At 41.8% G+C, this 17,745-nt stretch overlaps 1 protein-coding gene and 1 long non-coding RNA gene across 6 annotated transcripts in view; one reads left to right on the top strand and one right to left on the bottom strand.

The window, feature by feature from the left end:
* Nucleotides 1-2,435: 2,435 nt before the first annotated feature.
* LOC115131995 (intermediate filament family orphan 2-like) overlaps nucleotides 2,436-17,745 on the bottom strand; it is a 36,247-nt gene continuing 20,937 nt past the window's right edge. The window contains exons 4-10 of one of the 5 annotated variants that reach the window (XM_029664146.2): nucleotides 17,624-17,668; nucleotides 8,425-8,610; nucleotides 8,107-8,273; nucleotides 7,483-7,672; nucleotides 6,525-6,623; nucleotides 6,134-6,225; nucleotides 2,436-5,967 (exon numbers count right to left, since the gene is read on the bottom strand). In XM_029664146.2, the coding sequence (XP_029520006.1) occupies nucleotides 5,862-5,967; nucleotides 6,134-6,225; nucleotides 6,525-6,623; nucleotides 7,483-7,672; nucleotides 8,107-8,273; nucleotides 8,425-8,610; nucleotides 17,624-17,668 (885 nt within the window). In that variant the 3' untranslated portion in view covers nucleotides 2,436-5,861. Of the gene's footprint in view, nucleotides 5,968-6,133; nucleotides 6,271-6,524; nucleotides 6,624-7,482; nucleotides 7,673-8,106; nucleotides 8,274-8,424; nucleotides 8,611-17,623; nucleotides 17,669-17,745 lie in introns of all 5 variants that reach the window. The other 4 variants (XM_029664142.2, XM_029664144.2, XM_029664145.2 and 1 more) reach the window with 4 other exon arrangements.
* Nucleotides 8,941-14,009, top strand: LOC115131996 (uncharacterized). Its single transcript, XR_003864026.2, has 5 exons — nucleotides 8,941-11,954; nucleotides 12,439-12,714; nucleotides 12,834-13,524; nucleotides 13,687-13,735; nucleotides 13,852-14,009. It is a non-coding gene; the product is annotated as an uncharacterized LOC115131996 (long non-coding RNA).

Raw genomic sequence — 17,745 nt, 5'->3', positions numbered from 1 at the left:
GGGGGGGTAGATCAGGAAGCCTCACAGGCTTCAACTGGTGTCTCTGGCCAGAAAAGCTCAAGCAGCACTTCTTGTGGAGGCTCGTTTGGTCTCTAACAACTCCTCATAGCACTACGCCAATGCTGTGAATCTGTTCACAAAGGCTACTTGTTGGACAACTTCTCCCAGTTTTCTTATCCCTCCATGGAGATAGAGCCCATTAAGAAAGCAAGGAACCTCTCAAGATGGGGGCAACATCAATGACATAGGTAACGTCTGTCCTCCCCACTGAGTCTGCTGTTGAGAAACGGAGAGATGCCAGTCTTCCTCAGGCTGAGGCTGTCCAGAAAGGCTGAGGGAAGTTCAGCTTCCTCAAGTCAAGGTAGACAAGAGATATACAGAGGTGCTGGTTAAAATGTTGTTATTATTTTTAAAAAAATGTAACAATAACAATATTTTGTCTAAGTTGTCATTGAGCAAAAAAGGAGCCAAACCCCGCAGACACTCGGCCCTTCGTGGAATGAGTGTCAAAAGGTATATTGGAGGCGAAGTCAGGCGCAGGAGAGCAGAGTACAATGTACAGGCGCACTTTTATTATAGTTCCAAAAACCAAAAAAAAAACACCGTAAAAGTAAAGCGCGTAAACTAACACCACCTAACATGAAAACAATTACACACAAAACATGATGGGAAACAGAGGGTTAAATACAAGTAGCTTAAATGGGGAAAGGAAAACCAGGTGTGTATGTAAACAAGACAAGACAAATGGATATATGAAAAATGGAGCAGCGATGTCTAGAAAGCAGGTGACATCGATTGCCCGAACGCCGCCCGAACAAGGAGAGGAGCCGACTTCGGCGGAAGTCGTGACAATGTTGTGGAGGAAGTCTAATTATGAACTCGTTAAATATAATTTCATTTATCTAATTGTGGCTTTGGTCTTTTCTCTCTATACTGAACAAAAATATAAAACGCAACATGTAAAGTGTTGGTTACATGTTTCAGGAGCTGAAATAAAAAATCCCAGAAAGGTTCTATACGCACAAAAAGCTTATTTCTGTCAAATTGTGTGCACAAATTTGTTTACATCCCTGTTACATTTCTCCTTTGCCAAGATAATCCATCCATCTGACAGCAGTGGCATATCAAGAAGTTGATTAAACAGCATGATCGTTATACAGGTGCAAATTGTGCTGGGGACAATAAAAGGCCACTCTAAAATGTGCAGTTTTGTCACACAACACAATGTCATTTTAGAGAATTTGGCAGTATGTCCAACCGGCCTCACAATTGCAATCCACATCTAACTACGCCAGTCCAGGACCTCCACATCTGGCTTTTTCACCTGCAGGATCGTCTGAGACCAGCCACCCGGATAGCTGATGAAACTCTGTGTTTTCACAACTGTCAGAAACCGTCTCAGGGAAGCTCGTCTGCGTGCTTGTTGTCCTCTCCAGGGTCTTTACCTGACTGCATTTCGGCGTCATAACCGACTTCAGTGGGCAAATGCTCACCTTCGATTGCCACTGGCAATCTGGAGAAGTGTGCTATTCACAGATGAATCCCGTTTTCGACTGTACCGGGCAGATGGCGTCGTGGTGGAGAGCGGTTTGCTGATGTCAGCGTTGTGAACAGAGTGCCCCGTGGTGGCGGTGGGGTTATGGTATTAGCAGGCATAAGCTACGGACAGCGAACAATTGTATCAATGTCAATTTGAATGGAAAGAGATAACGTGACAAGATCCTGAGGCCCATTGTCGTGTCATTCATCTGCCGCCATCTCATGTTTCAGCATGACAATGCACAGCCCCATGTCGCAAGGATCTGTATACAATTCCTGGAAGTTGAAAATGTCCCAGTTCTTTCATGGCCTAAACTCACCAGACATGTCACCCATTGAGCTTGTTTGGGATGCTCTGGATCGAAGTGTACAACAGCGTGTTCCAGTTCCCGCCAATATACAGCAACTTCACACAGCCATTGAAGAGGAGTGGGTTCAACATTCCACAGGCAACAATCAACAGCCTATGCGAAGAAGAAGTCACGCTGCATGAGGCAAATGGTCACACCAGATACTGACTGGTTTTCTGATCCACGCCCCTACCTTTTAAGGTATCTGTGACCAACATATGCATATCTCTTTCCCCAGTCATGTGAGAATACATTTTTTAGAATTGATTGATTTCCTTCTATGAACTGTAACTCAGTAAAATATTTGAAATTGTTGCATGTTGTATTTATATATTTGTTACAGTATATCTTTTCTATCTAATATTTCACACAGTGGTGAATGTAACTGTCTGAAATGTGTAGCAACATTCTAGTAATTCAGATTCATTATATTTGTCATCAAGCCAAGAGAAGCACAAATTGAAATCTTACACAGTAGGCTGTCAATTTGCTATCTGTGTAACGACTCTCGTTGGTGGTAGGAAGAGTGGACCAAAGCGCAGCATGGAACTTGTTCATGATTCTTTTATTTCAAAAGCACTCAAACAAAATAACAAACATGAAAACAAACGGAGACAGTTCAGTCAGGCACAAAACAGAAAACAAGAGCCCACAAAACCCAAACGGAAAATGACAACTTATATATGATCCCCAATCAGAGACGATAGACAGCTGCCTCTGATTGGGAACCACCCCTGGCCAAAACAAAGAAATAGAAAACATAGACTTTCCCACCAGAGTCCCACCCTGACCTAACCAAACATAGAAAATAATAGGGACCTCTTAAGGTCAGGGCGTGACAATCTGCCCCAAGAGATAACGTTAAAATAAAGAGCAGTCTTTTTTATTAAAACAATGTTTATTAAATATATGGTTCAGTCACACAGTAGATTTGCAAGCATCTGCATTTAGCAACATTCTGCACATAAAATACAAATATGAATCTTGCAGCTAGCAAATCCCTGGCACCCATGACTGTTCCCAAAGAAACTAACAGATATATTCAAATACGAATGTCAAAAATCAATTTACACACGATTATCCCTTTATATGATTCAAAATTGCTCTTCCATTTTTGGAGAGCATACAAACTATAATGAAATCTAGACATACAGTACATCAATAACAGGCTGTGTGTATCATGATTCATAAATGTTAGTGCTAAAGTAGCATTTTAACAAAAATAAAACAATGTAATAAGGCAATTCATATTGATTCTGAGTCCAGCATATGAGTAGCCTGGTCCCAGTTCTGTTTGCTCTGTCTTACCATCTCCTATGGTTGTTCGAATGCCAAATCGACCATAGGAGTTGGCTTTACAGCACAAACAGATCTGAGACCAGGCTAGTGTATCAGTAGGCACACGGGTATTATTTAGATGACCATATTTGGTCATATTTACCCTCTGAAAATACTGAGTGACACCATTCCTCAGAGAGAGTGGAGTCATCTGACACACCACGTTGAGGCCAGATGTGCTGAGCGTTGGCACTGGTGCAATGTTTGAAACCGGTTCATTTTCTAACATATTTTCGAACAAAACAAGTTAGGAAAAAGGTAAAGAGCTTTTAGCTTTGTATTTTGGTCTCTTTGATTCCCTTCTGAAAATGATAGGTGCAAATTTGTACTGGTGCAAATGATAAGTATATCTGGCCCCAAGTCTTCTAGGCTGTCAGATTAACAGACGGATCATCATTTCCCAGCAAAAAAAAAACTAAGACAAGTAACGGAGGTTAGTCCAGAAAAATAAGGCTTGCTTATTGCATAGTACAGTACTTCAACTCAGTTTTACCCCTCCTGTGATGGCTACGTCCAGATATGGGGGAACTTCAATTCTACCAATTCATACAGTACCTGCAAAGGCACTCTGGGCCTTCTTTGTATGCGCATAAGCAATGGCATCTACATTAAGGCAATCTCAGAACGAACCTAAATCTGACTTCAGTGAGTGAAGATTGACCTCGTGTCCAGTACGTGAAATGCATTTTCCCTGTCAACGCGTAGGCCTAGATTCAATCAGATCAAGCTTTAAACGGCGATAGCCAACACCCACATAGCTGATATTTTGCCGGTGTCGGAGGTGTAACTAAGTTGACGCTGTCAAATAGGGGAGCAGCTGCTCTTGTGATCATTGCCACTAAGCCAGAGTTCTGAATGAAAAAATGTAGGCTACAGTTGAAGTCGGAAGTTTACATACACCTTTTAGCCTTATACATTTAAACTCAGTTTTACACAATTCCTGACATTTAATCCTAGTATTTGGTAGCATTGCATTTAAATTGTTTAACTTGGGTCAAACGTTTCGGGTAGCCTTCCACAAGTTTCCCACAATAAGTTAGGTGAATTTTGGCCCATTCCTCCTGACAGAGCTGGTGTAACTGAGTCAGGTTTGTAGGCCTCCTTGCTTGCACACGCTTATTCAGTTCTGCCCACAAATTTTCTATGGGATTGAGGTCAGGGCTTTGTGATGGCCACTCCAATACCTTGACTTTGTTGTCCTTAAGCCATTTTGCCACAACTTTGGAAGTATGCTTGGGGTCATTGTCCATTTGGAAGACCCATTTGCAACCAAGCTTTAACTTGAGATGTTGCTTCAATATATCCACATAATTTTCCTTCCTCATGTCAATTAACCATCAGAAGCTTCTAAAGCCATGACATCATTTTCTGGAATTTTCCAAGCATTTAAAGGCACAGTCAACTTAGTGTATGTAAACTTCTGACCCACTGGAATTGTGATATTACAAGTGAATTATAAGTGAAATAATCTGTCTGTAAACAATTGTTGGGATAATTACTTGTGTCACGCACAAAGTAGATGTCCTAACCGACTTGCCAAAACTATAGTTTGTTAACAAGAAATTTGTGGAGTGGTTGAAAAACGAGTTTTAATGACTCCAACCTAAGTGTATGTAAACTTCTGACTTGAACTGGATGTAGAAATAATGATGCTCAAATTGAAAATCATTAATCTGAATAATGAGGATTTCTATCAGCCTAATCCAGGTGTAGATTACATCTCACGGTTCAGCGTTCCAACTTGTAAACAACGCTGCATGGGATTTCTGTCCATGCGACTCTCTGCAGCTAATGGTGATGTCTGCTTTAGGTATAATGCTCGGAGCCGCTTGTGGATTTGACAGTTCTAATGCAGTGCCACCTCAGGCACCGCCAAAACAACTGCTATGCAGATGTCGGCTAGTGTGGATCTGATAGAACCTAGCCCTTGTTTTTAATTATAAACTGGGTGGTTCGAGCCCTGAATGCTGATTGTCTGAAAGTTGTGGTATATCAGCCCGTATACCACGGGTATGACAAAACATTTATTTTTACTCTTCTAATTGCGTTGGTCACCAGTTTATAATAGCAATAAGGCACCTCGGGGGTTTGTGGTATATGGCCAATATACCACGGCTAAGGGCTGTATCCAGGAACTCCACGTTGTGTCGTGCTTAAGAACAGCCCTGAACTGTAATAAATTGGCCAAACACCACATCCCCTCGGGCCTTATTGCTTAAATATATCATACGGACCACTGAATGCTTTGCTAGATCACTAATGGCTGAATATGTCCGGTTTCCTTGATCTTAACATGGTTAGGATGAATACTGGGGTGAATACACAGTAAAATGACCATAGGCGTACAGTAAGTTGAGTGTGTGTGGAGATACTTGTGTTTAGTAGGAGTGACCGCTCTGATCAGTGGTAGGCCAATGAGGATCAGTGAGGAGGAACCAACACTGCACCTTATTGTGGAATACAAGTTCATCCCTATATGGGTAAACCAGTGAAGCACCAATAGTTTCCACAGGGCTCCTCTTAGATCAACTGGAAACCTGCTGAAGAAAAGGGGGACCACAGCATTGAGGAACAAAGGCATTTCCTCCATCATCTTCCCCGGGTCAGGTGGTGGGGTAGCCAGGGGCCGGAGGGTCAAGGGTCAGCTCCTACTGCCTCTCCGTCCTTCTCCAGCTCCTCCTGGATCTCATCACTGTTCCCTGAGTCGCTGCTCGCTACCGAGCTGAACGATGGAGAGTTCCTACACCAGAGAGAGGGGAAACAAGGACAGATGTCAGTCATTGATATCTGTGTGATTATGCCTACTGTGTAGCAAGGTCTTTCTCAAGACACGTCTCAGTGGAACAATGCACCATTGCATTGAAATGCCATTGTTTGCCATGGGTGGAGAAAGAGGTGTGTCTGACCTGCCGGTGCCCCCTGAGCCCTTGATGAGTCTCCTGCAGGTCTCCATCTGAACATCCAGGCCTCTCTTCATAGAACACATTTCCATGTACTCCTGTAGGTGACGGTTCATATCACTCTTAGCTGTAGCCAACTCATACTGAGGAGAGAGCGAGAATCCAAGATGTGGGAGAGAGGAGGAGTCAAAAGGAGAGTAAGATAGGTGAACGATGTAAGAGAGTAAGAGCAAAAGAGTGGGAGGAGATGTGAGAGGGTGGGTCAGAGAGGGAGATTGAAAAGAGAAAGTGGCGCAGAGATTGAGGGGCAAAGACCCTCTGCAGTAATAATTGATGACTCACACAGGAGAGTGAGTTGCACACATGAACCTTGACCTCTCTTCTCTTGGTCTCTTACCTCTATTTGACCCATGGTCTCCTGGTACTCCTTCTCTCGGTTCTGGAAAAGCATCTCGGTCTCGTCGATCAGGCTGCCCAAACTGCCATCCTGAGAGGCCTAACAATCCCCAACAGACCCATGTAAACTATGTGTACTGTAGCAACGTTCAAAGTGCAGTGGTAGACTTTACTTTGCAGCTTGGAGGCACCGTTATCGACAATAAACACTTTCATAAAGTTTACATTCGTACAGTCGTAAAATGGATAGATAAGGTAGATAAACATCTCATTGGGCACAGATGTCAGTTCAATGTCTAGTTTTGATTTACATTCGGTTGAGTTGTCAACTAACATTCATTCAACGTGAAATGAGCCAAACATTTCACCATCTCATTGGATTTAGGTTGAAGTTGGGTTAAAAAAAAATACAAAAATTCCCTTATGTTGATTACTTTTTTTTCAAACCCAATCATTTCCCCACGTTGATTCAACACCATCGCATTGAGTCTGTTGTTTGAAATGACGTGGAAACAACGTTGACTCAATCAGTTTTTGCCCAGTGGGATCGGTCGAACACACAATTTAGCAATACACACACCAACACACAATTAGACAAACAATCAATTCAAATAAATAACGACACAATTGTATTTTTTTAACATATTTTCCTTAACAGTTTCTGAGGCCACTCAGATGAAATGTCTTTACAGTACAAGGGCATGAGGCAGGTAGCCTAGTGGTTAGAGCATTGTTCTAGTAACCAAAAGGTTGACTTAACTGACTTGCCTAGTTAAATAAAGTTATTTTAAAAATGAGGAAATACAGAGAGAAGGGCTAAAAAAAATCCTCGACAGAGACATACAGGTAACTGACAAAATAAAGCAAACACTTGAGTCATTTGGCAGTTACCTGTATCTGACATATTTGAAAAGTTCACAGACACTGCTTTTGGATGAGCAGTAGGGGGCAGCACTAACCTGCCCAGGGCCCTCCCCCTGTCCTTCTGCTGCAGCAGCACTGGCTGCAGCACAGGGGGTGTTGTAGTTGGCAAAGTCCTCCCAGAGGAGCAGTGTCTCCTCATTCTCCTCCCAAGTTAGGCTGTCACAGTCGTCATCAAAGTCAAACGTCTCTCTCCTGGTGACAAAGGAATTATCATCTGAGCAAGTTCTGCAAACAAGAAAGGGAGGGAGAAGAGGGAAGAGGGAGGGACAGAGAGAAAGAGTGGAGACACAGAGGTGGAAAGGGAGGGGAGGAAAGAAAGAAGACAAAAAAAGAAAGGAGGAAAACCAAAACCAAACGGAAAGGCATGCACATTTTAAAAGGGGTCGCAAAAGAAGAGGACAGGGAAGAGAGAAAACAACAGAGACAGTGACTGACAGAGATGAAAACATCACAAAGTAATGAAGCACACATGAAACAGACTATGCGACGCTATCTAACGCTACAGACGACAGTGGGGATTTAATTCACAGATTGATATCATATGACTCAAACAACACAGTTAGTTGGATAACATATCGACTCTAGTCGTTCAGCTGGCACTCATTAGCAATTGAGGCTAAACAAGTTACATAACACAGGTCAAAGGTTCGGCCACTCACAACTGATTGAGCATGCGTTTCATCTCGTCTGTGATGTTGAGCGACTCTACGACCTGCTCCTTCTCCTCCTCTTCATCCTCCTCTCCACCACCAGACTCACTTTCAATCTCAGGACTCCTCTCCTCGTAGACAGCCTTACGCTCTTTCCTCCTGCAAGATGCAGCCCCCTGTGAAACCACACACCACACACTAGTCAGCTGTGTGTGAACGAGAGTGAAAATGTGTGTGGAAAAAACATTTAATGGACATTTGTGTCCCATTTTCCACATGGAATGAGCCCTTTACACAAGGGGTACATATGAAAAGCTATCCAGTTACTTTGCTCTCTGGGGGTGCTCTGGAGGGGCTCATGTGTGGGCTCATGTTGAACATCTTGCTCATGTCTTCTGAGTTGCGTTGCTGAGCCACGTCACAAAGCTTGGCCGTGATGTCAATGCGTCTGCAGATGTCCATGTCCACCTTCATGGCCTTCTTCTGGATCGCAGTGTCCAAGTCCGACATTTCCTACAATAAATATTACATTGGTTATGATGATCAGAGAATATTATACCCATGAGCTGTGTCACCGTCTACTATTTGCCCAATACTGCAAGTAAGAGTGTACAGTTTTCGGAGGCAGGACCTCAACATCATCATCCCATTTTTTAGTTAATCTCATAGTATCTTGAGGCAGTGACTTGCAGTTTAAAAGTAATAAACTCACTTAAAGGGGAAGTTTAAGAATATTTTTTGGGAGTGATTCCATACATGGAAACTAGTTAGGCAGAGTTTGCCTCCTCCCTCTCTCTCCCTGTATTCTACTACTGGAAAGCGGCAAAAATGGGTCACGTGACGTGTTTTTGTGCACTTCTAGCTCTGCTCTGTTGTCAGTCAACGAATGATTAATTGTGGACAATGTTTTTGTTTTACTGAAAGCCTACGGCCGAATGAGACAATTTTATTTTTATTTTTTAAGTACTATCGATTTTGAGTCAGGAAATGTATACTTTTCCACATAAAAAGATTGGGATCATTTTATGTGAAGACTGCAAAAAACAGCAGATATGGGTAACTCTCTCGTGCTTAAAAATGATCAGATGCATTTTTTTTTACGGGAATAGTTAAAACAGCCTAGAGATACGTATACGAAGTAAACAACCTGACCGACTGCAACAACAGTGAAGATGGGTGAGATCTGCACGTGCGCTAATGTGGCGCAAACTCTGTGCCCTTATTTGGAGCAAATGGGGGAGAAGGAACTGGCGAAAAGTTGAACAACTTATCAACGATAGCCTAAAGTTAGTTCTGAAAAGTGAAAATCCGAAGAGATGGCAGCAAGAGCAAGCTGGTGTTCGGTCCCTGGCTGCACTTTATATAATAACTATAATAAATATCACTGTTTTCCGTTGACAGATGCAGAAGTAGAGATAAAAACAAGTAAATAAGATGTAAACACTCCTACAGCCGATCTTGCTAATGTACGTGTCTGTAGTAAGCACTTAATCGACAATGACTGCAAAAGAGATATACAATCGGAGCAAAACACCAAAGAAAACTCAAAGACACAGCTGTTCATTCTGTATACCCATGGAATGGATCTCGTGTCATGCCAAAAAAAACAGAAGAGCGTTTGAGAAGGGAAAGCACCAAAGCGAGTGTGCAGAGCATACTGGTCTCATAGACTAGACAGTAACAGTAAACGTAAATCAGTGACACTCAAATTAGTATGATATACTGTAGTTATGTTTGATATGGTTATATAAATTAGAGGGGTTACTTAAGGCAAAAATAAAAGGAGGGTGGTTGGTCGGGGTGGATGTGTTGGTGTATGATGCGAACGTCTAGCAACCTAAAGGTTATGTGTTTTAATCTCATCACGGACAACGCTTTTAGCTAATCCTAACTAACCATAACCCTTTAACCTAACTCCTAACCTTAACCCGAACGTTAGCCACAGCAAATTGGAATTCGTAACATATAAATTTAGCAAATTCGTAACATACAGTACTTTTTTTGCAAATTCGTAAAATATTGTACGAAATGCAATTCGTAAAGTATTGTACGAATTGTATTCCTAACATATCATATGACTTGCAATTTGTAACATATATGAAATGGTTGATGGACATCCACAAATGAATACATACCATACAAAACGTAACATATCATAACTAAATGGGGTGTCTCGGATTTACATACAGAATAACAAGAAATGTTGTGCGGAGGTATATAGTCTAATCAATGCAGTTCGAGTTGATCTTATTGTGTTGTAACCATTGCACCATATCATGTAGACATTTAATTTAATTTAAATTGAACCTTTATTTAACCATAGCCTAGGCGCTCTACCGGTTAGCATATGTGCCTTGTCTTTATGACAATGTGGTTGAGGAGATTATAGACAGTAATTGTGTCATTTTTACATTGTAACAGACATTAATTGTGTGATCTTACATTGCAGAATAAAAATGAAAGGTGTTGTTGCATTTTAATGACTTATGATCAGGTCTAGTCGCTTTTATTCATAATCATAATCTCCAGTGTCTGATGTGTTGGTTAGCCATGGTTTATTTGCATGAGAACATGTCATGCTTTAACAACTGTATAGCCTTGCAAGAAATACATGGCCCCAGGAACCACCTGGGGTAGGCCTATTTGGCCGCATGTAGTCTGGTCTATTGTGTATTTGTAACCCCCACCTCTACTGTCGATAGTGGTCATGAGTATCATAACAATTTAATTACTTTTAGCCCCATGGACACAAAACATTTTTATTACAGATTATAAACCTGGTATCACATTATACTTGTGTGTTACTGTTAGAGACTATCTGACTTGATCCCGTGTTAATCTATTTATAATTCTATAATTAGCCTAGCAGTAGTAATTATCATGTTATGGGTTGAGATGGAATGATCTATGCATTATATTTGTAGCGGTAGTAATTATTGTGTTATGGGTTGAGATGGAACGATCTATGCATTATATTTGTAGCGGTAGTAATTATTGTGTTATGGGTTAGATGGAATGATCTATGTGCATTGTATTTGGGCAGAGGGAAAGGGGGCCTGTCTCTTGAGGCCAAGAATGATTCCACGAGGGTTGAATAGCAGACATGTGCCTGGAGTTAGCGCTGATAGATCATAATTACTCATCTATAACACTTTCTTATATCTTTACTGTTTTATATCATTATATACACTTGGTGTGAATGTACCCTTTTTATATATTCATAGAGATTGAAATTAGTGCTAGGTTTAAGCTCTTTGTGTATGAGAAGTGTAATTATCTAGTGGTCTGCAGTAGGAATGTGTACTTCCAATAACTCAAGGCCTCTCCTGACTGACAAGAAGACCCGTGAAAGGCACGGAGGAATACGAAAGCTCTGGATTTAGGCTGGGACACGATAACACCGACGGGAGGAACAGACTCAGTTCTTGCCCAGCAACAGAGATTGATTGTTTAACACAGAAATACAACAAGGTCACTCCGCCTAATCGGAAGGTATAAATATATGTGCTTGTGTGACCTGTAGGGGTGGTTTTGCAGCTGTAACACCCAGTGTTGTGAATAAATCAAGCTGGAGTTTTACTTGGGAGTCTGTCGGGATTATTGTACCAGAAATTAGAATCCAACCGTTAGGATGGAAGTTTTTCTTTGTCAATACATATAACAATAGTAATTTAGCATATAACCCATACGATATCAACTGTCAATAGCTTTCACGTTTAGAATTGTATGTATCAGGAACTCCCATTGTGTCACAAATAACTGTGAGGTCAATTTCCCCAACTCACTCGGCAGGTTTTGGGCTCAATGGATTGGTCTTCAAAGGACCCCAAAGAACTTCAAGCTCCTCTGGCACCCATGTGAGTTGATGTTGTCGACTGGAAATGTTCACACTTTTCCCCAATGTCTGATGTGTTGGCTAGCTATGGCTTATTTGCGTGACAAACTTTCAGGCAACTGTATAGCTTTACGTGGAATACCTGGCCCGAGGAACCACCTGTGGTATATGATTGTCCATAGTCTGTCTATTGTGTATTTGTAATCCCCACCTCACATCGTCAATAGGGGCTACGGGTATAATTACCTTTTTAGCAGTATGGCCATATGTTTTACGGGTTAGTAAACATGCTATCACTTGTGTGTTAGGGTGGACATTTTTCTTTGTCAATACACATAATGATAATAATTTGGCATATGACCCATACTATATCAACTATTAATCCCTGTCACATTTCCTTTTGTATATAAATACTGTATGAACTGACAGAATGCTAATGTTGCATTACATTTGTTTTATGAAAGACTGCATCAACAAGTCAAAGCTCTGGTCCTGATGTCTTTCAGGCATCCTGGTCCCCTACCCGTCTCTTAAAGCTCTGGACCTTCTACCCATGTGTCCCCTACCACTAAGAAGACCAGGCAGGAGGTAACCAGCTCTGTATTTGGCACTTGGTATTGCATTATGAAAACATGCATTTCACATTTGATTCAAATGGGTGACAGTAAAGCTGCTTTAAATGTGTCATAATGCGGTCAATCTTCTCTCGGCATCTTGAGTCCATGGGCTTTGCAACTGTGTCCAGAGCTTCAGATTCACCAGAAAGGATCCAAGAGTCTTCGGTAAGTATCCTAGGACAATTGACATATTTTCTATGATTCCATATAGCAAAGTCTTATTCCGTATGTGCTGTTATAGTTTCTGAACTCTTAAGGCCATATTGGAGAATTGTCTTTCTAAGGAGGATCAGGGAACTGCATCCAGCTACAGCAGCCTCCTTCACATTGTCCTGCACAACATCCACGATCTTCACCTTCCCAGCTGGACACAAGCTTTAGCTCCCCTGATTACAAGGACCAGGGCTCTGACGACATACTGTACCTCCAACATCCACCAAATCAAGTCTGGAGTCTTGAGTTCGACTCAACCACATCTTAAACAAACCGTGATCAGTGGACCCAACGGAAGTATACTGTGCATGGAGTCCAAGATCATGGATCTAATCAAGCTTATCCAAAAGTGTTGGTCTGCCATAATCAACACCAGCAAAATATTAAAAGGAAGACAAATCGAGATCAACTGGCAGAGCGCATCAAAGGATGTATGGGGAGTTGGGAATCTTGCCCGAATGTTAGAAGGATGTCACAGGCTAATGTAGTTGCACCGTCTTCAGTGCTGTTTACTGGTGACACTTTCACAGATATAAAATACTAGGCTGAACTATGTCCAATACAGTTCCCTTCACAAACAACATACTTTTTAGTCCTCTTACTTCCTACCCGTCACAACCCAGGATTACAGACAGACTGAAGCAGGAAAAGATCATTTCCACTATGGTTCAGGATGGAAATGAAGGCAAAGCTGTGCACATCTGTGGTGATGGAAGGAATGACAGCCCTGGCTGGCTACTCCGCTAAATGTACGACATATAGGTAATTGAAATTATAACCAGATCATAATAAATCATATTCATATCGTAATCAATATTTTTTTAAGGGACATTTTAGTTCTGCATAGCACTGCATAGCACATAGCGTATGAAACAATGGGTTCTCTACTTGACATGAAAATCATTCATTCCTTCATTTATACAGCTTCATGGATGACAAGACCAAGAAAGTAATTCAAGCTAATGTGATTTCGGTAGGTCCATTCATTGCAGTTATTGCTTCCAGTATAGTCAATGTGAATGGTCAAATGTTAATGGTATTTCAATTCTGTTTTTGTATACCTCTTATTTTTTGTATTTTCCAAAACAGGTCACTGAAGCCACCAGGTCAATTTCAAGGACTGAACAGCATACTGACAGAGGGTGTACCTGTAGCGTTTATAACTACTCTTGTTCACCAGGGCTGGCACAGTTATCGTATAATCGTGTAACAGACAATTATGGACAATAAACGTGAACTCAAAAATATGATCGTCTTAATACATATTCATTTTAGGAGAAGGGGGAATTCAACTTCATATTCAAGTAGATATAGTTTACCCAATAGCAGTTTTCAATTTTAACATGAAGTGGGTAAAATTGGTATTCATTTTACAGGTAGAACTGCATCGTTGGGAGGAGAAGCTGTGTTGTATTCATTACGTTTGTCATAGCTATTTTTCAGAGATGCATTACAAGGCTCAAAACATTTTTCAACAAAAATGACAATTATGACAATAACCGTGGCCATCTGCATGGCAATTAATCGTTACCCAAAATTCCATAATCGTCACAGCCTACCGTCCACCAACAATAAGAAAAAGAATGCCAGAAGAACACCCAACATGAGCTGGACTGCTGGCATGTTTCAAAGGGTAAGTTTATAACTATTCCACCAGCAGCAGAGATGTCCTTCACTGTCATGTTTGCGTTTTTTGATGTTTAGGTAAAATTTTGACATTTCCTCTAATAGGCTTGACAAAGAAACTTCTGGCAGAGACAAAGAAAGGCGACGAAGTGCTAAAATGCGCTACATGGTCAATCCGACGTCTGCATTGGCCGTGCAGCATTTATGGTGACATAAATACCATTCTGTTCGTAGTTGTTGCTGTTATTTCAAGTTCAATTATGTAGGCCTATATTTCCTATATCTTACTCAAATAGCATTGTGATAATGTGAAAACATATCAAGACAGTGTTTGGGCTAATATAAAAACATATACCCACAACGGTCCAGCTCATTGAGCTTTATGATAAGCGATATTTAAATAAAGTAAAGTTCAGCTACTTACTTGTTGGATAACTGTCCTTTTAGCCCAGCCGGAACGGAGATGCGTCTCCAATTTCTTTTTGGGATACTGAAAAATGTTTCCAGGCACCAGAGTTGATGGACAGCAAAATCCCTGTGGTCGCGAAAGCAAACTAACTGCTCCTCATCATCAAATTCTCTGCAGCATAAGCATTCATCAACATTGAAGCACAGTTACCACAACTGCACCACCAATCTGCGTTCATCCTGGGAGAGGCTGGGGCTGTGGTCCTGCTGCTGCGGCCTCGGTGGCAAGAGCGACAGCGGCCATGTGAAGCTCAATTTTCCTCAATTCTTTGTCAGAAAACTCAGGCTCAAATAAATACGGGTCGACAACACCATCAACACCCCTCCAGTAGTTTCATTAATTACTCGCGAGTATTTCGTTGTCAGACATGTTTGTAGGTTGTTGTTTTACTTCGCATACCTAATCTGTCATTTTTATGTAAAGGTATTTCCTCACAAGAGCGCACATGCACAGTTGTTACCTATCTCTGGTGTTGTTGCAGTCGGCCACATAAAATAATTATATAAAATCATCGAAATTGTTTTAGTTGGAGAAGTACACATTTCCTGACCGACAGTACTTTTGATTAAAAAAAATGTCTCATTAGGACGTAAGCTTTCAATAAAATGTGTCTACCGACAACAGAGCAGAGCTAGCAATACAACTTTCCAGTTCTAGACTGCAGGGAGAGAGAAGGGGAGAAGGCAAACTACACCTAACTACACGACCAAAAATATAAACACAACATGCAACAATTTCAAAGGATTTACTGAGTTACAGTTCATATAAGTACAATTGAAACAAATTCATTAGGCCCTAATCTATGGATTTCACATGACTGGGAATACAGATATGCATCTGTTGGTCACAGAAACCTTTAGAAAAGGTAGGGGCATGGACCAGAAAACCAGTCAGTATCTGGTGTAGACACCATTTGCCTCATGCAGCGTGACATATCTCCTTTGCATAGGGTTGATCAGGCTGTTGGTTTTGGCTGTGGAATGTTGTCCCGCTCCTCTTCAATGGCTAAGTTGCTGGATATTGGTGGGAACTGGAACACGCTGTCGTCCACGTCAATCCAGAGCATCGCAAACATGCTCAATGGGTGACATGTCTGGCGAGTATGCAGGCCATGGAAGAACTGGGACATTTTCAGCTTCCAGGAATTGTGTACAGATCCATGCAACATGGGGCTGTGCATTGTCATGCTGAAACATGAGGTGATGGTGGCGGATGAATGGTACGACAACGGGCCTCAGGGTCTCGTCATGGTATCTCTGTGCATTAAGATTGTAATCGGTAAAATGCAATTGTGGTTGTTGTCCGTAGCTTATGCGTGCCCATACCATAAACCCCACCACCACCAGGGGGCACTATGTTCACAACGTTGACATCAACAAACCACTCGCCCATACAACACCAAACATGCTGTCTGCCATCTGCCCGGTACAGTTGAAACCTGGATTCTCTAGTGGCCATCGAAGGTGAGCATTTACCCACTGACCTCGGTTACGACGCCAAACTGCAGTCAGGTCAAGACCCTGCTTAGGATGATGAGCACGCAGATGAGCTTCCCCGAGATGGTTTCTGACAGTTTGTGCAGAAAATATTCGGTTGTGCAAACCCACAATTTCATCAGCTGTTCGGGTGGCTGGTCTCAGACGATCCCACAGGTGATGAAGCCGGATGTGGAGGTCCTGAGCTGGCGTGGTTACATGTGGTCTGCGGTTGTGAGGCCGGTTGGACGTACTGCACATTTTTGAAAACAACGTTGGAGGCAGCTTATCGTAGAGAAATGATCATTAAATTCTCTGGCAATTGCACGCGCCCTCAAAACTTGAGACATCTGTGGCATTGTGTTGTGTGACAAAACTGCAAAAAGAGTGGCCTTTTATTGTCCCCAGCACAAGGTACACCTGTGTAATGATCGTGCTGTTTAATCAGCTTCTTGATATGCCATATCTGTCAGGTGGATGGATTATCTTGGCAAATGAGAAGTGCTCACTAACAGAAATTTGTGCACAAAATTGGAGATAAATAAGCGTTTTGTGCTAAGGAAAATTTCTGGGATCTTTTATTTCAGCTCATGAAACCAACACTTTACATGTTGAGTTTATATTTTTGTTCAGTATAGTTTCAATGTATGGAATCACATAGGTAATGTTGGATTTAAGGTAAACTTCCCCTTTAACAGACAGTGACATTTTTTAAACAAAGAACAAATTAACTTGAAAGGGTTCAAAAGTGACTGGGAAGGGCAAAGTGTGGTTGCGTGTGAAACAGTAGTCGGGCCGGGTTTTGGCTAATCTGTGAACGTAGCTACTCCAGACCACAGACTGGGCGAGTCCGGAGCCCAGCTGGAGTTCATTAGAAAGCAGGCCAAAACCACAGAGCCTCAAAGAACAGGCGGAGGCTGTGTGAGGCGAGCCATAGGGGTTTCTAATCTCACTCCTACTCTGCCTGTCTGTCTGTCCGCCCGGCCACCCATCCGTTCGTCTGCCTGCCTGTGCCTGCCTGCTGTTCGTCTGCCTGCCTCTAACCAATTCCAAAGGAATTTCTTAGCCTCAGGGTTCAAGGGAGACTGTCCATGTGTGTTATGACAAAAATGTGTGGTGAGCATTCTGACTGCCAGGCTGTACATATCACTGACAGGAGAGAGTGGTAGCATGCATCAGTTGCAGAAGAGGTGGGTGGATGGATGAATAGATTTACGTTGGGCAGGTGGCAATAAATGGGTGTGATTTTAAAAACAAAGTATAAATAGTGTCAAAAAGCTTTGCAACTTACAGTAAGTTGAACCAGTCCGCACAATTTAAAGTTGGTTGGGTGTTTCTAGTTTAAATGGAGCACACAAAACTACTAAGTGATTACTATTTACTTAACCTTTTACCATGACATTTCTGTGTAAA

Source organism: Oncorhynchus nerka, linkage group LG7 (genome assembly GCF_034236695.1).
Source record: "Oncorhynchus nerka isolate Pitt River linkage group LG7, Oner_Uvic_2.0, whole genome shotgun sequence".
Classification (NCBI taxonomy): Eukaryota; Metazoa; Chordata; class Actinopteri; order Salmoniformes; family Salmonidae; genus Oncorhynchus; species Oncorhynchus nerka.
Note: the sequence above shows the minus strand (reverse complement) of the source record. Positions and strands in the feature narration are given on the sequence as shown.